This window comes from Falco peregrinus, chromosome 9, assembly GCF_023634155.1.
Source record: "Falco peregrinus isolate bFalPer1 chromosome 9, bFalPer1.pri, whole genome shotgun sequence".
NCBI lineage: Eukaryota > Metazoa > Chordata > Aves > Falconiformes > Falconidae > Falco > Falco peregrinus.
The window spans coordinates 8,170,295-8,193,905 of NC_073729.1; the positions used below are offsets into that span (position 1 = coordinate 8,170,295).

At 44.1% G+C, this 23,611-nt stretch overlaps 1 protein-coding gene across 2 annotated transcripts in view; it reads left to right on the forward strand.

Annotated features, from left to right (window-relative positions):
• Positions 1–2,155: 2,155 nt before the first annotated feature.
• RRAS2 (RAS related 2) overlaps positions 2,156–23,611 on the forward strand; it is a 45,909-nt gene continuing 24,453 nt past the window's right edge. The window contains exon 1 of one of the 2 annotated variants that reach the window (XM_055813912.1): positions 2,156–2,416. In XM_055813912.1, coding sequence (XP_055669887.1) covers positions 2,312–2,416 — 105 coding nt within the window. In that variant the 5' untranslated portion in view covers positions 2,156–2,311. Of the gene's footprint in view, positions 2,417–2,948; positions 3,333–23,611 lie in introns of those variants that run through there. The other variant, XM_013298243.3, reaches the window with a different exon arrangement.

Sequence of the window (23,611 nt, forward strand, 5' to 3'; positions counted from 1 at the left end):
CTCGTCTCTATACTAATAGCCAACTATGAGATCATAACTGTATTTTTATTTAAAAACACCCAATACTTTATAAACTAGCAGGAGTTTCACTTCATCGTAGTCTGTACTTTTACTTTTTCTTAAGCTAGAGGACATAATTAAGGATTAGGAGAAGACTTGTCCTGCTGGCTGAATGCTCCCACAGGTTCCTGCTCCTGACAGTGCCCAGTAAGTGATTCACAGGCGAGAGCACCAGAACCAGGACACGTGGGAAGTGACCCGTTTCTCACAGCCAACCCGCCTTCAGGCTCCCAGAGTTTTAGAAACTTCCCAAATCAAAACAGTGTCCCTGACCACGGTGCTTAGTAGCTGCTTTATGCTCTCTGACTTTGTCTAAGCTTTTGTCGCTTGGGTGCAGTTTTCTTTTCCACAGCCCCGTGTGGCAGTGACTTCCACAGCTCCATGTCTGTGTCTGCGGAAAACAGCATGGCTTTTTGTTCATTTGAACTTGTATCTTCAGACTATCACTGGGCGTCCCTCAGTTCTCCTATTTTGAGACTTTCTCTGCTCAACTCCTCTGTGCAGCATAGAGCGTTACAGACCTCCCACTCACTTATCTCCTTTGCGAACTGGAAAGGCTTCGGTTTGTTTCCTGTGTGCCCAACGCTCTTCCCTCCAGTGAGACAGAATGGGTGTTGAAAGGTGTTATTCATTATGTTGATTTGGGGTTTATAGTTTTGCTTTTTTAAATTTAATTGTAAAGTTTTTGCAAGAATTACAAAGTTCAGCATGACAAATTAGGAAACGGTGGAATGAAGATTACGGGTACATGGCTGATTTATCCCCGTGTGTATACATGGTATCACGTTAGTTCTTAATTAGCTCCACAATAGGTTATCGCACTGTGGACCCCTGTTAGCCGCAGTACTGCCCAGCCGGGTCTGCGGCAGGGCGGTGGGTCCTGTGTGGGGACCCTCACCTGGCCCAGCGCCGAGCCGGAATGCATGCTGCTTGTGGGAACTCTGTGTTTCTTGGGCAAATAAGCAGCAGGCTGCCCAGATCGCTGTCCCTGCCTCCCCACATGGCTCCAGGGCTGTGCTGGGCAGGTCCCTTCAACAAAGCTTGCATACTGCTGCTGGTTTGGTTATTTTCTAGGTAGGAGGAATGTCTCTACGTTACAGACTTGTCGTGTGACTCTGCCATTCAGGAACGTGGTAGCAACCAGTGGTCGTTCCATGCTGGCAAAAGGCTGTGTGTATGTCTGCATACACGTATGTAGAATTATTCCTACGTGATTCTGTGGTTATGCATCTTTTCAACAAGGGAGAGGGAGGGAAGAAGGAATTACCTGAAAGTAACTCTACAAGCAGAAAGTTCTGCTTGTCATAGGTGCAGCGGCCACCTGTCTCACACTTCGGGTGCCCAGAAGCACAGCGGGCAGCAGGTGATTAGGGTCAGCCCTGCGAGCAGCCAGCCCGTGGCCAGGGCAGCAGCGGTTTGAAGGACCAAGGGGGGTTCAGACGCGTGGGGCCGTTGCACCCAGCACCGGGGGACACTCGGGGCACGGTGGCCTTGCTCTGCATGGCCTGAAGGAGCGGGGAGCCCCTCCGCAAGCATAGCCCCGGGAGGGCCCATGAAGAGCAGGGAAGGGCCGAAGCCTTCGGCACTGTTTTCCCCCGTTCCCGCCGGGCAAACCCATGCCCGGCAGAGCGATGCTTTGGCTTTAAACCCGCTGTGCCTCGGTGCACCCTCCCGTGGGTGTGCAGGGGGCTGATGAACGCTGGCGGGCACTCGGGCGGCGGAGGGCCCGGGACAGCCCCCGCACCGTTCGTCATCACTTCGGTAGCGCCGTTTGGCGGGAGAGCGCAGGGGAAAGGGCCGGCCCAGGGGCTGCCCCAACCCGCCCGTTACAAACAAAGGGCTGTGGTGCCGAGGAGCGGGACCCCGCTGCCCGCCGCCGCCTCCCGCCCGGCGCCCTGCCCGCTGCCCCCAGCACGGCCGGGCCGGGCCGGGCCGCGCTGCCCTCTGAAGGGGCGGGGCGGGGCGGACAGGCTCCGCCCTCACATTAGCATACGGCCGGCCCGGCCCCGCCCCTGGCGGCCATTTGTAGCCGCGGCGCCCTGGCTGCGGGGGCGGGCGCTCCCTCCCTCCTGCACCGCGCGGCGGGGCGCTGCCGGCGGCGCTACTCGGCGGAGCGTAGGGGCGGCGGGGCCTGCGGCTGCTCACCCAGAGGGAGCGGGCGGAGAGGGGCGGCGGCGGAGATCGAGGACCCGGACCCGTTCCTGGACACGGCGGCGCTGCCGCGATCGGCTCTGCTCGGCTCGGCTCCCCCATGGCCGCGGGCTGCAGGGACGGCCCGGGGCAGGAGAAGTACCGGCTGGTGGTGGTGGGCGGCGGCGGCGTGGGCAAGTCGGCGCTCACCATCCAGTTCATCCAGGTGAGGGGCCGCGGCGCCTGAGGGGGGGTGGGGGGGCAGCCGCTCCGCCCGGCCGGGGCCTGGGCGCTGCCCGGCGCGCAGCGCGGGGGGGGTCGGGGCCGGCGCGGCGGGCGGCAGCTCCCGGAGGCGGCGGGGCTCGCCGGGCAGGGGAGCGGGGCAGCGGCGTGACCTTGAGGGGCCCGGGGCGGCGGTCGGGGCGCGGCGCGAACCCCCCGGGAAGGTTCTGGAGGGCGGGAAGCGGCGGCCGCCGCCCCCGGGCCCCTCAGCCGGGGCCCTGCGCCGCGCGGCTCTGGCGGCCGGCGCCGCCGGGGCGGGGTTGCGGAGCGCCGGGGCCGCGAGCGGGCGGCCGGGGGCGCCGAGGCACTGGGACCGGCGGCCTCCCGGTTCCGCGGGCGGGTCCGGCCCCGCGCTCCGCCCGGGAAGCGGCAGTGGCGGCGGGCGGCCCCGTAATAGCCGCCCCGGGGCCGAGCCGGCGGCGCAGCGCGGGGCCGGGGCTGCCGCGGCTCTGAGGGGAGAGGGGCAGGCGGCTGGGCAGGGGCTGGCCGGGCCCGCCGCGCCCTCGGCTCCGGCTGTCGGTGCTCTAGCTCCGAGGCCGTGGAAGTTCTTCCCTGCTGGCTTTCCGCAAAGCCCGTGTCGGGGCAGGCACATGTGGGCGCACACGTACGCGCAGGCAGCGCGCAGCGGCCCGTCAGGCGCCCCCCGCGCCGCCCGCCCTGGCCCCTCCGGTGACTTTCCCCTCCCGCCCTGTTGCTTCGAGCGTTCCTGCCGGCGCTGTGGGAGCCTTGGCCATCCACTGCCTGTCCGTGGTAGAAGGAGGAGACAACTCGTGGCCTTCCGCTTGCTGGTGCTGCCGACTCCAAATCGGGAGAGAGCGGCTGGTTTGCTGGGGCTCCGGTTCTGCCGGGGAGAGGCCAGGGTGAGAGCTCTGCCTGACCTGCCCCTGCTGTGCTGGCGGAGATGATGCTCTCAGGCTGTTAGAACAGGTGATCTGATAGCAAATGGGCTGTTTCTTCACTTCAGATGTTCTTAGCTAACACTCACATCCATGTGTTCCTTAGCTGCAGTATTCTGTTGAGAATTTAAGCTCTGCAGCATGGAGTGAGTAACAACATAGAAGATGACGCTTTCAGATTCTGGCTAAGGACTGGATAACCGAGTGCTTGGAAGATCCAGTATCGTACAGGACATTGTGACACTCGAGAATTAGTTCTTTATAAATTAGCTTGAGCAGGGCATTTGAGATGGGACAGAAATACGTGTGGTACAGGTGCCTTGTTTGTGGGGCGTGTAGGTGGCTGGCCAGATGCGAACAAGATCCTGACTCACTGGCCTGTTTGAAGGTGATGGGGCTAGAATAACTGCAGTCCTCTCAGTGTGTCGATTGAATTCCTCATTGCTTGTATACAGAAATAATTGCTGTGGTTGGCTGAAGTTGGCTTACAGTGTCATTCACTCAAACACAGTACTGCTGCTTTAGATGGCATTGCCCGTGTCTTTTTGTGGGCATCTAAACTGGTTGTGACACTGGCATGTGCATCTGGACATGGCTTCGGTTCTGAGATGCTTCTGTCTTGGGAGATGTTGCTGAATGGATTATTGGAGTCCCTGGTGATGTTACAGGCTTTTGGATAATTTTAACATCACAAGAAAAACCCCAACAGAGCTGTAATTTTTATTAGAGATACAAGGAGGGGAAAACAAAAAAGTGAAGTTCATGCTTGATGACTTGGTACATCCATTTATTTTAATAGCAGTAAGGTTCTGCCAAGTACTGGATAACCGCAGTATTTGAGTGCTGGTAGAAATTAGTTCTTTAAACTAAAAGCTTGAGTTACATCCCTATAGAAGTAAAAGTTTTGGCTCAAGAGCTGTGACTAATGCCTGTCTTCCAGCAGATACCTGCAAAAGAGGAACCTGTGTCTGCTTTGTCACGTATAAGGATCTCTTCCAATTACTAGCAGAAAAAGAAATAGTTCATTGTGAAAGAGTGTTGAGGGAACAGCACTGTCGTGTTAAGCTGACATGTTGAGGGTGAATTTTTCAAAACAGCTTATTGTCACTTTGCATTAAGTTATCTACAGCTTTTTGCCCTCTCAGCTGCTTTATCTTGAGGTGAAATCTTGCTATCACAAAGTGATGTTTAGCAGAAAATTCAACCTTCTAAAAAAAAAATATGAAAAATAGCTGGGAAATAAAGACCTTCTGAGAAGAACCTTGGGTCCTGTAGAAAAGAGGTATTTTTTTTGTATTCGTTTCCATGCTTGCTGTGCAGTTACAGACAATAGGAGAGGAGGCTTGGTCTGTTATTTATATATCACAGTATCTTCCTGAGCTTTTAAAGCTGTGATGTTATCAAGTGTGTGTGATGCCATGCAACCATTTGTGTAGTTTCTGTACAGCAAGTGTATTGCTAAATACGTTGTATTTATCTTAAGACTGCATAGGAACTGCTCCAGATTGTTTTAAAATTGATTACAAGCAAGTCACATGCTTCATTTTTGGAATTTCTTAGGATTAAGTGACAAGCTTGTAGTTGCTTCCACTAAAACATGGATCAGTACTAACTCTTGCCACATGACAAATATTGATGTCAGTGAAGGATTTCCGTTCTCTTTTTGCTTCTTTATTGCTTGTGATTAAAATGTGGCTGTTGCCAACTCAGTTTTGAAGCTTGGAAAGGAAAGCTTATTCTTACTGATACTTGCAAACATTTGCATGCTTGGTCTTGCTTTCCTTTAATCCTCTCTTTAGTTTTCAGTGAATCAGTACTCAAGTACAGTTATTCTTGCTTTTCCTTCAGTGCTGCTGATTATTTTCCAGTAAACAAGACTGTTGTGATAGGATATTATGGAGAAGCATGTGCTGTGATTTCTGTTCTGTCTTTGAAAGATGAAGAGGGATTCATATTTGAAAATGGGAAGACTCTTCCTTCATTTCAGATGAAATAAATGCAAACATGAGGAACTGAGGATGTAAGAAGAACCAGTTTGTCTTCTTTCTTTTGCCAGCTTTCTGGGATTTGTGCACAGCGCATCCTTTCCAGCCTTGTTTAGGTGTTGGTGGGGAAACGGAGAGCATTCATTCTTACAAGAGTAGTCGTGGATGAGATTGGACTTGTTATGGTAGTGATCAGCACGTAAAGCGCTCCTGTGCGTGCTGTACTGTGTGCCGGAGTATCAGTTCCTGAAGACTGTTGTGCCACAATCTGAGCTGAAACAACAATGTTTTTGTAAGGAAGCTGAGTGAGCAAACTTCTGTCATACAATGAAAGCTCTTTCACAGACTGGATCCAGCATCGTTGTGCTAAATTAGCGCAGTGCAGTAGGAATGGTACATGAGATGCAACTGGTCACTTGTGTAAGATTGCTTGTGATCTTGGGTTCACCTTTTAGAAGTTCACCTAATAACTTGGAGAAACTTCAGAGTACGAATTAGCAGATCAAAGCTTTCAGTGGTTGGATGATTGGTGTATTCCTCAAAATTCTTCCTCTGGGGAGATAAACACAGCTCAATACTGCTTTTGGTGGGCCAGGATTTCATCCTGGAAATATAATATAATTTCCTTTAAATCAGGATATGATAAATGAACTTACTGCTGTTGAGAGGGTGCACTGTTAAGACAGGAAATGAAGACATTCTGATTGCAGAGGGGAGTTGATGAGATCCGTTGCAGCTAGAAACTTTAGGAAAGCAGCCGTGAATGGTAGTTCAGCATTACACCACGGTATTTTGTAAAACTCTAAGTGACAGAACTGAGCGTGCCTGCTCTTATTTAAGACATACACGAATAATCCATCATGCTCACATCCCAAAAGGCAGAAAACTTCTAAAATGCATTGCAGCCAGTTAACTGGTCTCTTAGCAGGCTGAGGTATTTGGGAGTATGAGCTGTGCAGAGCACACAGCTGTTGCCACAATAGCTTTTCTCCAGCTGTCATGCAGAGGTCTGTCACAAAATACCCCACATTCCCTTCTAACTCAGCCCTTTGTAATATTCAGGTTTCCTTGCTCAAAGGGAGTACAGCCTAGCAAATACCTAATCACCCTCTGCAGTTTTTTGTACCCTGCAGTTGCCATTTACTTCATGCTTTTTTTTTTTAATTAAACTGAACAACGTATAGCTAGTTTTAGCAGTATACAGCAAGAAAGCAACTAAAGTTTTATTTTTTCAAATCTGCACTGCAAAATAGTGGATGTGTTTGATCAGAATTGTTAAAATTTGTCATACTGTTTTTCCTTTTCGTAAAGCTATAGTGCTGCTTTTGTGACAATGACAGGTGTATTTTTGCATACTGAGTAGACTTTGGTGACTTACAAGAATGTTTCAGTTAATAAATGTCACTAGAACCTGAGATGGTATTGACTGGATGTAACTCAGTGTGGCTGAGTCGAGCTTAGTTTGTCAATCAGCTTCATGTTAACTATGGTAATGCATGTGCATGTCTGAAACTGATAAAACAATCTAATATAAAATGTATCCAGGGGTTTAGTGTTTGGCATTTTTTTCCTAGTTTACTGATTTCGTGCTGTGTTTACAAGCTTAATTCTTACTGCCAAATTTGTAAGATAAAATATTTTCCCTACTGCTCTTAAAATCTCAGTAACAATTTCTGATTGGAGCTGAGCTTACTGTTCTGCTAACTAGTAAATAAAATGAGTTGGATGTAGATTTGTTGACTTGTTGATGCTTTAATGTTAATATCAGACACTAGTCTGAAAGCAAGCATATATAGCTTGAAGATGGGTGGTGAGCAGCTGTTCATACTTTTTTTTTCCCCTTTTTCTTTTCCTTTTCCAAGCTGCTACTTTCACAAGACTGTTAGTTCTCATTAACTAGCAATAAAGCTAAAGGTGGGTTATCTCAAAGTACCTTTTATCTCTGATATAGCTGTTGGGCAAGAAAATAGCTTGTTTGGAATTTTATGGTAAAGCCCTAAAACAGTAGTAAAGCAGATTGAAAAGCAACAACTGAAAAGGCAGCTGGTGTTTGAGCTGGCATGCTGGATGTTTGACAGACCCTGATGTCTTAAGTGTACCACTTTTGTATGCTAGACTTGTGGAGTGTGCAAATCCCTCTGCAGTTCCTAGGTATTCTGACTAACCGTTGCTGACCGTCGGAAAAATGTTCTTCAAGTAGGCGCATAAGAAAAATCAAAGGAATAAAATGCCATGAATTCCAGGCTGCAGATTCATGCAGGGCTACGCTGGGACTGGTATGCTTACATTTTGATAAAGCGTGGGGCCTTCTTACGGCAAGTAGTACAGCGTAACGCAAGGTGACAAAAAACTGTTTAAGAGAGTGAGCAACTGATGGTTGGCATCTGTTGAGGTTAAAGGTGGGAAATAAAAATCCTAATCAGAGCAAAACAGTTGTGATACAGTCACCTGGAATAGTAAGTGCTGCTTGTTGCACTTCTTGTAAAACTTGAACTGCTCGGTTCCTTGCTTCCTAGAGCACTGCTACCAAACAAAAGGTTTGTCTTGCTCTGTTACTTTTAATTCTACAGCCTGGGAAATGTAGCAGATGACTTCAGGCTTAACTTGCAGGCAAGAAGGAAGCATTGGTTTGCGTGTCGGTGTTGTGGTATACCTGGCGATGGTGTACTGCAGTGTACCTTAGCCAGCAGGGATGCTGTGTATTACTGTGTATATACAGGGTAGAACTGAGCTGGGTTCAAAAACCAGCATAGATTTGGACTGGTGCTTAAATTGTGAGATACTCCTCATTCTGGTTTTGAAGAATGTACGGTCCCTTCCCAAAGTGAGATTTCTTTGGGATAATTTTAAACCATACTGTAGTCGGAAAGCACCTTTCTGTGTGTTAACTTGTAGCAGCAGTTGCTTATATAGCAAGTAAATATTGACGTACCTTTTGGTTATCAGGTTGACTTCTGCTGCCACTTGCACAAGGAGTACTGGCACAGCTTCCCGGATTACTGGCCGGCGTGCCCTATGCACTCTTGGGGATGAATAGGAGCCGCTGGCCCGTAGCCCTGTTCCTCCTTCCCATGCTAGAGGGAAGGGCTTCTGCTTCTGGCTTCGGCTGAAGCTCTGAATTCCAGTATTCAGTAGTGGTGGTAGAGCGTGGCTCTTATAAGTAGAGCCCTTGTGTTCAGAGAATTTTGAAGAACATGAATGGCTCATGTTTGTATACATTATGCAACCTGTCTGCATTTGCCAAAAGCATTACCGGCACTGAAAATGTTGTGACTGAGCTCCTTGATGCACCTGAAGATAAATACCAGTTTCATGAAGTGAAATTTAGCAGTCTTCTGGCTAGCTGGTAGGAGACTGGGTTTTTTGCAGACCTTCCGAAATTGGTCGCTCTTTAGGTCTAGGCTGGTATGACACAAGCAGAAGACTTGTCCGTTGGTTCTGATGATTCAGGTGGCTTACCTGCCCTGGTTTGCTAGTCTTGTTTTCAACTGTGGCCATAAACACTGTTAAAGGAAAAAGTAACATCCAGGTAAAGGCAGCACTTATATACTGTAATTATAAATGTGTTCTATTTCAGGAAGTTAAATCAGAATTAAAACTGAAATCAAGCCTGTAATTGCCTTTTTTTTTTAACTCTTCCCTGTTGCTTTGCATATAACATGTCCAAAGATGTCTGGATGGAACTTTGATCAACCAAGACAAACTTTTATCAGAAGGCATAGAGTGAATGGTATTTTTGAATTGAAAAGCTATATTGTAAATAATACTGGTAGGCGATGTTTGCGTGGCGAATGGTTTGCCTTGCAAAGTTGCTGGAGGTTTGTTTTGAAATGTTGACAGATAGTAGTGGTAGCCTGTTACTACAGTTACAGAGTTGAGTTGGATCCTAGGTGAACTATTTCAGAGTAGTGAGTGAAACCCTTCTTATTTGTCTTGAACTGTATCTCTCTTAGTAAAGAATGAGATGCCCTGTGATTGTGAACAACTTTTTTTTTTTTTTTGCTTGGCTCTTTTGCCTTCTGCTATTTGCCATTGTTATGTTCTGTCTTGTGGCTTAAGTGTGGCTGCAGCTTGGGTCTGGGATAGCCTGTAATGTGCTCGTGGGAACAGGTAACACAAAAGAAAATACTTCTTTCCAGTCTTTCTTTCCTTTCTTTATAACTTAATTACTTGAAGTAGGTGGCAGACAAAAAGGATGTTTACTTAATCTTTGCCTTTTCTTACTTAATCTCCGATGATGACACACAATGCATATACTTAAGCTGGTCACATCCCAATGTGTAAACTGCCTGATAAGCAGCACTGCCTCTAGGTGGAACTTCCATGAGGTTAAAATTACTTCCTTTTTTAAAAAAAATATATAGATTGATTGCTTTTTATTAGGCTCCTTTTATGAGGGCTGGCTGGAATGCTGGGCATGGGTTCTTCATGGTTAAGTTGAACAAAGTCATGTATTGAAGTGCTTGATCTTGCGACTTAAAAGGGCATTGTTTGCAAGGCTGCCTGTCCTCAAAGCGAGGTCAGGGATCCTTATCTGCTGCTGGAAAGGGAAAGGTTGGAGAACTTGCTCTTTAGCTGTCCTAAGGTATATGCTGAACCTCCAGCCTGAGGGGGATGGGGTTAGGAAGACTGTAGTGCACATCTCTGGTTGTGTGGGGAAGTGCTGAAAGCTCTGCTTACAGGTGGAGATCCTGTTGGATGGGTAAGTTCTGTGGTGAATTTTTGTGGAGTACAGATGTGCTCACACAAAAGCTCACAACAGACTGTAGAGGAGAAGGCATCTGGAACACTTCCCAAAACCAGGGTGGAAAGTGAGGGCTCTGTCCGTGACTGAGGACTGTGCTGAAGCTGTCGCAGGTTGGAGCAGCATGCTAGTGCTGCTGGAGAAACAGAAGAGCCTTGAATGTGAAGGCTGGTTGTTGGTTTGTTTCCTTTTCAGAAGGGACAACCAGTGAGGAGGCACAAGGCTAGGAAAAGGTTTTGATTCTTTTAAGCCTGAAGAAACAGGGCTTTGCTGTAACGGAAGGTTTAATTTGATAAGCTAGTACTACCAGTAAGGAAAAATGCTCAGCAGTCCCCAAGCTGCCACAGCAGTTTACTGCTGTGGCTGTTTACTCCATCTAGTTCACTGAAACTCCACAAGTGATCAGAGTTAAAAATAACCAGAGAATGTTTTTACCCGGGATCGGTTACTCTGTCTGGTTTGCCGTGCAGCTCTGCAAACAGCTTCATCTGGCAGTCGTGCTTGTTTAACCAGACCTGTACCAGCTTCTCAGCTGCGTCCAGAAAGTGAACTGTAGTTTCTGGTGAATCTAGATAGCAGTGAGTTCAGATGGTAGGAATGTATGTAGAAGGGCACTATTAAAGATAGCATGAAGTACTAGCTGCTAGGACCAGTGTGCATTAATAATTAACTAGATGTTGGCACTGACACATAAAAATGCTACAGTTCAAGCAAAAAAAACCAAAAAGTAACACTAATAACCAAAGTATTTCACAAATATCTTTATGCAGAAGACCTATGAGAAGCTTTATTTCTCGGCAGATTAACCATAGGTACACATATTCATAACTATCGTGTGTGTCAATTCCCTTGGGTCTTTTAAGCCAGAAAATAAACTTGAGCTTCTGTACAACTTAAAATCAAATTATTTGTTTGTTCTGAGTATTCCATAACTCTAGTGATATAATGTTAAGTCATTAGTTACATTTGCTAGAAAAAGGAGAAATTCTAAAATGACTGCAGTTACCGTTTTGAGTTTTTCTGACAAAGCTAACTTGCTCAGCTCATATCACAGAGCATCTTCAGCATTCCTCACTTAAGCAGATATAAATCTATAAACCTGCAAGCACATCTGAATATTTTGCTGCTTATGTGGCAAGTAGACCATGAAATGGTATGATGCCAGTGGTAAATCTGCATGGAAAATCCGGCATCCTTGGGTAAGAAAGAGATCTGCTAAATTTCTTCTGTTATTAGACTTAACTCTGTGTAAGGAAAGTAAGTGGGATTGCAGTAATATGTAGTGCTTGAGGTAGACTGTTGCTAAACTGTGTACTCCTAATAGTTTTCCTGTGTTCCTCTCTTTTTATGAAGGTCCTTTATAATCATGTGTAAAAAGTGGTTGTTGATAATATACTTGTGTATGTGCTACTAACTCTACTACTTGAGAGAAAGACCCTGTTAAAAAACGTTTACAATGTTTTCTTCTACTAGCTCACACTAAGAGGTTTTCATTAGCAAAACCTAATAAAGTAAGTAATAGTGATGTATTTAAAGGGATTGTGGCTTTGTACTACCCAGCATTATAATGAACTCAAGTATGAGTGTATTTTAACTGTCTTGCAATTCCGGTTGCTGCTTAGGATTTTTTCTTAGGAGTTTGTCTTTGAAGTCCTCCAGAAACATGCTATCCTTGCCCTTGCATCTTATTCTCCTGCCTCGCCCCAGACAATGTTAATCTGAATCTTGACTAGATGTCCTGACTGAGATTTCAAAGATGCAAATATGCATGCTGTATCATATTGATTTCCCATCTTTGAGTTTCCTTTAACTGGTGTTCCTCCTTCCTGTGAACGGGGTTCTCGCCCTGCTGGGAGTCCTCAACTTGAGATCCAGCTTTGGGGTCTCCCAGTATCATGGGTGGAGCAGATATCCTCCTGAACTCGGCAGCTCTCCCACAGTGCTGCAGGCAATTCTGAAAACTTTGTTGGTAGATTGTGTGCCATGATAAACAATTTCCAGACCCTCAAGTTTCAAAGTAAACATGTGAGGCCAAAATTGTTCTTAGCATCTGAGCAAGGTAAAAAACTCTTGAGTTAAACCAAATGTGTCTTGCCTTACTGTCTGAGGGTATTTAAATGAGAAGTTTTAAACTGGAGATGTCTTTCTTCTGTCTCTGTAGAGGTAAGGTGTGTGATGGGGTGTGTTGATCTGGGTGCTGTTTTTTGTTTCTGGAAGTAAAGTGTTCTGCCTGTGGCATCCAGTGGATGGACCACTTTAAAAGCAGCAAGGCAGGATATTCAATGCTGGCTCTGAACAGGCTGTCACCAACCGACAGTGCTGTTGACAGCTTAGCTTTGGGTCAGATGCTTGTGCTTCTAGCTCTTTCACAGCCAGAAGCCTCTTCCCATAAACAAAGGGAAAGTGTGTACTAAACTGCTGTACAATCTTGTGTGTTGTTTAACTGCTTCTCTGGCTTTTGGTAGGATACTATTTTATGTTGTACAGGTAATACTAGCAAGCGCTGAGGTACAGAAAAACCTTAAAGCTCTCATCTTGTTTGATTGCTGCAATAACTGAATGTTTAAGCTGTATGCCGTACCTGGATAACGGGAGGATTAATCATCTGGAGGCACTGCAGAATCATCCAAGGAAACATCAGAAGGGAATTGGGTTGCTCACTGTAACTTCCCGAGCATGATTGTAGCTCTAAATGTTACATGAAAACAGGTCTTCAGCAGTAAAGATAATTTAAGATGCTTCTGCTTCTAGCCGTTACGCTGCTCATAACTTGCTCAGTTAAATCGCTTCAGCCATAGGGGATGATGCTGTAAAAAGGATCACAAAGCCCCAAGTAAAAATCTCTGTAGCTGATGTGGACCAACACAGTGATGCTGAGAGCTGTGTGCAGGCAGAGGGAGGGGAGGAGGGGTGGTATGGGCAGCAGCTTCTGCAGCAGGTTAACCACTGAAGATGACATGTGTACAGCTGTGCAAAGCCTGGGGCAGCAGGGGGGAAGCTGACCTGTTCCAGCTCTGCTCAAGGTGGAGAATGAGACTTGAGAGTGGTTGCTTTTACCATGTAGAGCAAACACAAGAAGAGTTGCAAAATGCCTCCTGTGTGTAATAGTGATGAGCAAGTCCAGTTGAACACCCTCTTACCAGACAGCAGAATTCTCTGACTTCAGACCAGCTAACGGAGCAAGAGGTTTGATTTCTTTCAGGTTCAGCTGGAAATGTCAAGGCAGCTCTGAGACTTCAGGTTATTGTGGTCTTCTGACTGGTCTAGCTACAGTAGGTGTTGTGCATCTCTGAGACTGCTGAGGCTGAAAGTTAGTTTGCTGCCTGTCAGTGGGTTAGCTCTTTGATCATCTTAGGTAGCTACTAGTTCTGAGAGCATCGCTTTGTGTGAGGAAACATTCTTAAACTTTTAACAAGGCTATTTAAAATCTGGAAAACTTCTGAATACCTGTGTCTGTGGCATGAATCTAACTATAGAAAACTTATTGTCTCCTACAGAGTTTGTGCTTTGTTTCTGTCTTGCTGGAAAGGTACGCTCAAATGTATTGATGCATACTTCTCAACTTCTTTGAATTTAAAAAAAGTCACTTCAAAGCTCAGCTTTTGAAGTGAAGAAACTTTTTCCTTTTGCTATCTAGAAGTTTTTGCACCCATGCAAATAGATAGAGTGTGTATCAGGTAACCAAAGGGTTTGATATTTTCTTTATCTGTGCAACTGATTTTTAGTCTTGTATAGTCTACAAAGGATGAAATTCACTAATATTTGTAAATTTGAAAATACCCAGTATCTGTGTTGGTGGGACTGTTTGGGAAAATAGCCTTAGATCGGAAGTAGAAGGCTTCCTTGTCCTAATATTATCTGCCTTCTTCCAAGTAAGTTACATTCCACACATTTTTAATAGTGGCTTCCCCTCCTCCATGGCTGCTTTGACTTGCTTTGTGGGAGGACTTGAATATTTCGACTGACACACGAGAAATCTTCTCCCCCAAAAAAGAAACCGATAATAGAATTGTTCTCTTTGAGCAGAATTTGAAAATAATCTGATCGATGCTGACTGGGTATCTGTTCAGTGGAACTCTGGCTGGGGCTTTTAAAATCCCACAGAGTTAGGGATTTTGCTCCAGGTCTAAGAGTTTGGGATTTTTCTAGTTTAAGAGCTAAAATTGCACCTTGAAATTCTGTATTCTGTGCATTTCTTCAATTTACAAATATTCTGAAGAAAATAAACAAAAGCCCTGCATCTCTTGATGTGATCTCCTGAAAAGGTGCTGGCTGCCTCCCTGCGTGAGGCAAGGTGGTGATCTGGAAGAATTTGTTTCAGGGTGGTTGCAGAAGATGAATGATTTAAGCTGGAGCTGCTTGCTTCAGACTAGATAATTGAGGCTGAGTTTTTCTAGCAGCTGAACAGTTTGTTAAACTTAAGTTTCCTGCAGTACATGTAGTTCAGCTAGCTGTTTTGTATGTGAGTGCTTCCATGTCAGTTGAGTAGCCTGAGATTTTTTTTAATTTTTAAGTGTCTCAGCTTTTCCCCAGTGCTGGTAGCTGTTACGAGATGCTGCTGTGATTGCCTAATGCTATTCAGCTAGGTATTTATCTTTTTCCAGCTTCTTCCTCAAATGGATTATGATACCTCTGGTCTCTCCTAAATCTAGAAAAATACATGAAGCGTAGTTGGTAGAAGGGACCTGCATTACTTGATTCTCCTGGGCAAAACCCTGCGTGTGCTAGTTCTGTTAGTGCTGACTGAACACCTCTGCGTTGGAGCACAGGCTTGTTGTCAGCTTCCACACTAGTGCTCTGGAGTGTGCACTGTTGCAAACCAGCGGCTGCTTGCTCTTCTAGCAGTGATTCATAGGAAGATATCCCTAGACTTGTTTTTATGTCTTACCTTCAGGGTCTGGCAATCATTTCCTAAACTTGAAGCATGTAGGCTGTTGGTGCCAAAGCATTTTTGAAGAATGCTTTGTTGTAACTCTGCTTGCTTTCTGATTAAAAAAAAAAACAACCCCAAAACAAAACAAACAACAAAAAAACCCCAACCCCCAAAACCAAAAAATCAAAACCAACAATGTGCTAGTGTGGTCTTGATTCTGTTCAACAAGTTTGTAATACATAGGGCCCATCTGATCGGTTCTGAGTGCCGGTCATTATGAAAGGTTGCTTTCAACACATGCACAGGAAATGAGTCTGAAGGACTTACCATTTAAATTAAACCACTTTCTAACGCTGGAAGAAAGCTCAAAAGAGAAACAACTTTAATTGGTAGTATCCAGCCTGTGTTTGTAAATAATACTAGCTTTGCTGCGTGTTAAAAGCTGGCTGAGCTGTGTGGTGGTAACGCTGTGTTCAGGGGTACATTCACACTTCGCTAGGTACGAATTAACCAGCGAGAAGATACGGTGATCTGAGCTGTCTGGAGGCTTCACCTATGATTACTGGAAAACTGAGTAACACTGAATAGTCCATTATTCTAAGTATGATGAGGTTGAAGAACCTGTTTCTAATCTATAAAAATGAGAGAAACTAATGTGCTTTCCTGTGGTTTCGGTGCAGAACGCTGGCTGCCTGTGCATTCCACACTCTGTTTTCTCTTCACTGAATGCCTTTACCACAAGATCACTACTCGCTAGAATATGGGAGCGGAAATAGCAGTAGGTTGGTTTTTTTTTTAAAAAAAAAAACCCAACAAAAAAACCCCTCTGATCAAACACCGTGCACTCTGAAACCTTCTTCTGAAAGCAAACAAATTGAAGGTCTCTGCACACTGCTCACACGTTTTGAGATGGCATTTGCTGCACTGCTACCTCTTTATATCTTTAAACAAAATGTTTGCCTAAGTTCTTTGCTCAAGAAAGCAATGAAATAATGATGTTCTCTACTTATAATCATACTTCAGTGTGTGTGCCTGTCAGACCAGGGAAGAATACTGCACATTAGAGTTTGAATTTAGGGATTGCTATATAGGTGATTTTCTTGATGAAAATGAGTGCTTTTAGGTGACAGAGTTCTTTCCTTTAGGACGAGATGTTTTAAGCTGTCTTCCCTACTAGATGTATGATAAAGCCACTTTTTCAAGTGCTGCTAACCTTGTTACAGTACTAGAAGGCTGTGGCATGCAATGGATTTGCACTGCTGTACATGTTATGAGTTGAGCTCAGGTAACTTACGCAGCTGCTCAGACTTCTATCAATGTGAACTTGCTTGGAGAGAGAACTAGAATTTGTTTTTTCTGGTGTTTGTGTGTGGGGATTTCATAAGTGTTCTATCTCATGCTGCAGAAACTCCTAGGTTGCCTTCTTGCACCTTGCGTGGGATAGCTAATTCTTCTGGGGCTCTACCTTCTGCACAATAGTGTTAGCTGCTGCTTGGATTATGGCCTCAAGAAATGAGGCGAGGAAGGGATGGATTGCTCGGGAGTGGTCCAAAAGGTAACTAAGAGCAGCAAGGTTACATTTCAGGAGTAATGGCTTTCCCTTCTGGAAAATCTTATGGGACCTGTCAAGTTGAAAGACTGTAAACTACCATAGTGTAGCTGATTGTGTTAAGTTTTTGGCATTTTTATAGCATTTGATAGTGTAAGTTTTTTAACTTGTGTTGTTAAGATGATAAACAAAAAATCTTCCTTGTAAGTCTCTGCTAGCCTGTGTAGGTTTGTACTAGTATCCTCTTTTGAGCTTGCTAACTGCTCTAAGAATATTGGTGTAAGTACCTTTTTCTTTAATGGCAAAATACCTTAATAATGAAAAAACTACAGAGTCGTTTTGTGGCAGTGGCTGTTAATAGAATCTGTCCTAAAGAAGGTAACTCATGTTATTAAAGATTTGTTACAAATTAGTAAACATAAAATCAGACGGAGTGAGCAGCAGTTAATGGAACCAAGTTTTCTTAAGTGGAGAAGTACGACTAGCATGGTAGTTATTTTTCGTCAGCCCTTGCCCTTCTTCACTTTGATCATACTTGTATGTGGTTTAGATAATAATGTTTACCGATGCTTTTCATGACCTATATTCATCACAGGATGTGCACCTGTGTTTTCCAGCTAGTGGTGCTTTTCTCCTCAACTGATGTCTGTAAAGGAATACTACATAGAGAAGTCGGCACGTATCCTCTAATGCAAATGAAGTAAATCATGTGATCTGGCTGCTCTGTGCAGGCTGATGGTGGTTCGTAAGTTTAGAAAACAAGTTTATTTGAGAATTTATGTAAATTCTTTGTAAGAATGAGAGCACACAGGGGACAGAAGGGAAATCACCTTGCTGGAAACCCCCCCCGAGCAGATCTTGACTATATGCTGTTACTAAACTGAAGTATCTGAATTTGAACCCTTAGTTTTTAAGGTCACATCTTCAACGAGCCTAAAAATCCAAAAGCCTGCCAGTCTTGAGCATGGGATGATGAACTGGTCAACAGAGTACAATGTAGGAGAAACAAATGCTTTACATTTTTATTTTCCCCTTAAAACTTGGAATTTTGTTAAAATACAAGATCCTGTTTTATTCAGAACAGGAGTAGCAGGAGAAGGGGAGAGTAATTGAATCTATTCAAGTGAAATGTGGTGAAGAGCTGTCCTTGAAGATTTGTGTGGACTTATGTGGGTGGCTCTGAAGATTTAGCTGTGCTCCCCTTGAAAAGCAGTGCCAACAGAAAACTGGGCTGAAATGTGTTTAAGCATAGAAAGTTACAAATTTGCAAAAGGGTGAGGGAAATATTTTGCTTAACTGAATTGAGCTATGTTGTATGTGAGCTGGTGGTGCTTCAACCCTCTTCTAGTTGGTATGGGACATTTCCCTAAAGCGAAGCATGTGGAAGAGTAAGATGCAGTTAACAGAAAGGAAAGACCTTTGGGTCGGGAGAGTCTAAGCTTTGGGACACCAGCAAAGACAATACTAGAGGTACCCTCTTGAAGGGTTTGTGTCAGCAGTGCAGGTGGTCCCCCTAGGGTTTTTAATGAGGGTTAGGTAAGGAGCAAGGGAAGAATGCAAAAAGGAGGATGAGCGTTTCTAGATCTGATGGGGGTTAGTGTGCTCTCAATGGCCTTGAGTTCTGGAGATTCATTTAATAGTCTCCAGAGAGTTGGCTGCTCTACTGGAGGAAGAGCATTTTGATGTTGAAGCCCTATTTGCAGTATTAACTTGCCAGCTGATTACTTAAGCAAAGCTGTGTTCGCAAGCCTTAGATGACAGAACTGAGAGTGGAGAATGGCTGCCTCGGTGCTGTGCTATCACAGCATACGTGGCTTGGTTAATATTTAGAGCATTTGTGCCTCAAACAATGAATTGCAACATCCATCATTTCAGGAGAAAAGCTCTTTGCTGGAGAGCTCAGGTCTTGCCTGAGCATCCAGCTCTTCAAAGAAACAAAGTACTGTTTTCTTTTAGCTGTTTGTGTGCTTCTGAATGAAACTGTCTATACAGCGTTTGCTCTCAGTTTGATCTTTAAGCTCTCCTTCCCCTTGGAGGAACCTTGCTCACAAACTTTGGGTAGAGAACTATTCTGGAACCTGCTCTAACATACCGCTAAACAGGATGTTGGAGAAGAAAATACTAGACCTTGCTTTTCAGTGATCCTAAGGCCTGTGTGACTCAAGCAAATGCTTCTGGCTTGAACTGTGAATTCCCTGAACAAGGAGGGATTATCTGTGGATGTACTGTTTAGTGCAAATCATGGGGTTTTTATCTGTTACTTAGAATCTGCTTCAGCATGGGAAGTGATGCTGCTTTGTGTAAAACTGCTCCAGTCTTTCATTTGCCTTCTTTACAGCTACCATAAATGGCCATGATGTAAAAACATGTGTTGACTGTGTGTGGTGGTTGATTATGTAGCACCTCAGCTGAATGTTTGCTTGCAGTTTCTTGATGTGGTTCATAATAGATGTGGCTTTTCATAATGTGAAAGTAAGTATTTGCACATAAAACTGTAGTTTGTGGTGTTGTATGGTGTGAAGCAGATCTTAATATGAGAATAAGTCTGCTAAGGCTCGTCTTTAGCATACTGTGTCACTCGGGTTAATTTAATGCGGACAGTGCCTTACAGGAGGTGGATATGTATAATTTCTTTTTGCCTTGGTTATAACAGCACTTGGTCTGGGGGTAATTATATTCTTGCTGAGATAAAACAGGCCTTGCTATTAAAATAATACATTCTCTTAAAAGTGTGAAGGCTGGGATTAGCACTTAACTGCTTAGGTCCTCTAACTCAAAGGTCATGCCAAATACTCATCTAACACTGTTAATCCTATAGATGTTAAGTATTATGTTGGTTATCTCTATCTTTTTGTGTTCCACACTGTGTCTATGATGATTCCAACCAAAAAGTGAGCTCTCTTGAGTTTCCTGCTTGTTTCCCTGCCCTGTGATTTGGGGTGATGCTGACTAAGAGTAGTACTACACCTGCAGGTGCGGAGACGAAGGGGAAGAAATACTGTGGTAGGTTTTAGTACAAGCAAATGTTTTGCTGGTAAATGTTTTTTTTAGATGGAAATTGATGCTTGCTTAAATACGTAGACTGAATACTGAAGGCAAAAGCATTTTAAATAAAATTTGAAAACATAAGCATGCTTCCATTTGACTGTTACTCTTTTACCTTTAAAATCTAAAGTTGCTGAGGCTGAAAATTATGGAACTACTTAAGAGCATTTGAGTTGTGCTTATTGGGGCTTTAGGATCTCTACGTTGTCCCTGTACATCAGCCACCAATCTAACTTTAGCAAGACAGCACTTGTAACCAGTACTGTACTATGAAATCTTGCTCACATGTCAGGATTAGCAACTATAAAACCACTCCGTTTCTGGTTCCTGGAATTGGAGTCTGTACACATTTCCCCATAGGTAAGTTGTGACAATTATCGGTCATATTGTGCTTTTAAAGCCTTCCTTAACTGGGAGGATAACGCCACCCAGGAACTTGCTTCTGTCAGCCTCCCTAGTAAATGTTCCTGTTGCGAATGATTCAGGTCCACGACTGCAGCGCTGGTGGGGTGTGCCTGTGTGCAGCTGCTCGCTTGGTGGAACAAAGGAGTGGGCCCTCTGTGCACCCTGTGCCAGGAAGGCATCTCCCCCTTGCTTGTTGTGTGATTCTGATGCTGATGTGACTTTGGGTGCACTGTGAAAACAATTTGGGTAAATAGGTGCTGCCCAGTTTGATACTCTTGAACCAAGCACAAGCAAGGATAGATTGCAAGTCAGGTGCACAGGAAGTGTTAGGCTGGATGTAAACTTCAGGTGTTAGTCTGCAAATTTGCTGATTTAAAAGTGAATTCAGTGATTCTGATCAACTTTGAGCCACTGAGGTGTGGATGTAAGTGTAACACAGGCATTGGAACAGACCTCAAAAAGAAATAAAACATAGAGGCTTGGAGCTACTGCAGGACAGTATGTTTGGGTTGACTTGATGAGACAGTGACACAAAACATGAAATAGTAATTTGTAAGAGTGGTAGTTTGGGTTGTGTTGTTGTTTTTATTTCTGTTTAGGATAAAATTTTCTGTGTTACCTCCTGTATTTCTTCTAGGAACTTCAGCTGTCTGTCTCCCCATGTAAAAGTCCCGGTATATGTGGCTTTGCTTCTGAAAGGTCAGAAACGTTGCATTTCCTATTGTAAACAGTCCTCACGCACTGTAGTGCAACTTAGCACTTGATGAGAAAACCAGTCTGAATTACAGTGTTGTCAGATGTGAAGGAGGAATAACCTTTGATCCTTAAATCTGCTGCTGGTGGTAGTAAGAGAGACTATGAAGATACTCTTCAAGGACGTGTCTTAAACTTCTCTGCAAGCACTGATTAGGCTGGAAAGAAAAGCATTGTACTCTGCTGGTATCCATGGTAGAAAATACTCAGTATTGCCTCTTTCAAAGTGGTTTGTCCAGCTGAAGCTTTGTTTCAGTTGCACAAGTCCATGCTGCAGGTTCCTTGAACTCTGTATGTTGGATTTCTAATCTCTTGTTCTTACAGAAACCTGGAGTTTTTGAAAAAAGTGGTATTAAGTTGAACCACTACTTATGAGGCAGCGGTGTCTGCATTTGTGAGACTAGCCTCTATTTAAAATATTTGTGTTTTTCAATGAGCATCATGCCTCATCACTCATGATTTCAGGTCAGCCTGCATCACTAAAATCTGCATTGGTATCTCTCTGCTGCGATGGGGTAGGATTTCTCTGTCTTGCTTCAAGGGCAGTGTAACTTAGCACATTGCTGTGCTGTTTGGTTGACAATGACAAAGTCCAGTCTTTTTTTTTTTTTTTTTTCCTCTTCCCCTCTGTCAGAATCTGATCTGTCGAATGCTGTGCGTGATCAAAGAAAACAAAAGGACTGCTTGTGTGCCAGGAAGATCTGAACACACTGAAAAGGCTTACACAGCCTGCCCTACCTTGGAAGAGATCCCCTTCCCTCCTTCTCACTCTCACAATTAGGTGGATTAACCTGATGCCTTAGGTTAGAGACAAGTCAAAAAAGCTTTCTGTTTTTTGGCTCTAAATCCCAAACTTAAGGTTATGAGTATTTCTCCTTTGATGTACCAGAGTTAAAAATCTGATGCTGAAATGTCAATCTCTTGAAAAATTTCTTTGCAGAGGGGACGTTAAGGTTATGGAGCTTATTGCTGGACTCAAGAGTGACTGGCACGTAGGTGCTCTGTTCTTGGTCCTGTGGGAGCTTGTCTACTAGCCCTGCCTGGAGCTACCAAATCTGAAAGTATAGATCGCATGGAAAAAACACTCGCTGACCAGTACAGTTGTGTTGTGCTGCAGCTTCATATGTTGACACTCCTGAATGATTCACACACTTTCAGGTAGTCCTTTAGTTTGTAGGTAGGTAACCAGTGCTTTCATTAGCATTTAAAATTTTCATGTCTCAAACTGTATATTTGTATATTTTACTTGGGCAAAGATTTTGGAGGAAGACTGCTAGTAATTAACCTTCCTAATGAAAATAGATGGTTAAGTAACACGGCTGCCATTTCAGTATTCTTGGCACTTCTGGTTATGGCACTTTCAAAACTTAAAAGATTATAGTAATTGTTTGTAGTCTGCAAAATGAGTCTAGACAGTCTAGTCTCAGGCCAAAAGGTTGGAGTTGAATAAATACATAATTTGCGTAAATAAAGCTATTAGAACTGTGCTTATCTTCTGACACAATAGTTCTTATTAGATACAAGTGCTATTTTATAGCTTTTTCCTAAATAATTAGCTTCTAATGATCAGTCAATAAATCTTTGAAAAATAAAGTGCTCCAGACTTGGCTAAGGAAGCTGAATGTTTTCATGCTGGATATTGTCCAAGCTGGTGTTCAAAAATTCCATGGGATTAACTGTGGTAATAGGAAAAAATTATAGGACAGGAACTAGTGTATTGCTATCTATAACAACAATGATCTCACAGTATAAATGAGTTGTGTTACTGGCTCTGAAAGAGTAATCTCAGCTTGTAATTACCTATGTCCTAATGATTCTGTGTCTCTTTCTTTTCTAACAGAACAAGTGGTATGATAAAAACTTCAAGAAGCTTTCACTGTCTTGGTTCAGTCCTGGTTTAGCACTTATATAAATACGCAAGCTTAAAATATGTATACATATATATATGTATAATTAGAGCTGGGGGAAGAGACATGGCTTAGTGGCATGCTGTGAGCTTTCCTGAAGTGTCTGGACATTTAAAGGTGGTTTGCAGTTGGTTAGTATTTAACGTTGGGTTTTTAAAAGTTTTTAGCTGGCAGTTTGAACTGTCTGGTCTACTGATTGTGGTGTAGGCAACAGGGGAACCATGGTTGAAGGTCAGGAGTAGCGATGACAAAACCTCCTTCTTCCACTAGCAGGAAATTGCGAATGTAGTTCAGTTATATTGTGAAATACTACCCTGCAAATATTTAGTCCTAACTTGAATCATCCTAGAAAACTGTAGGCTCTGGATTTAATGGACTAGTTAACCTGGCTGTATCTCATGTTAAACACGCTTTAAGAGGAAGAATGCGGAGAACTTGCCGTTCTCAGGCTTCCTACCTGGCTCTTTTTGAGTAACTGTGGTCCAAGCCCACGTTTGCTTCCAAGGTATCGCAAAGCTGCACAACTGACATTAGCCCGTGGCTTTGTGGAGAGCTGAGATGTAATGAGTGAAGGCAGGAAAAGGCTCTTACTACCTAAGATGGATCTTACCCTTCTTACCCTGAAAGTAGGAAGTATTAACTTCAGAGATTGCTTGCCCTGGCTTGCTGTGCAGGCCCAGGGCTCGAACGTTTTCAGGTACTTAAAATGGGACGCAGGAGTTAACATTACTAAAATGCACTACAGTTGCTGAAGTGAAACTTTTACTGGTTTATCTGGGCTAGAAATACGTTTTACCGCATTAATGTAACTGTATAGGTCCAAGTGTCTGTAACCTAGGCAAGGCAGTCTGAAAAGTCCAATCAACAAGTAATTTGTTTACAACTTGAGCCTAGTTTAAAGGTTCTGATTTGATGTGAATACCTACACTCTCATCAAGAGGTTTTCTGCCATGGAATTAACTCTTCCAATATGCATTTCAGT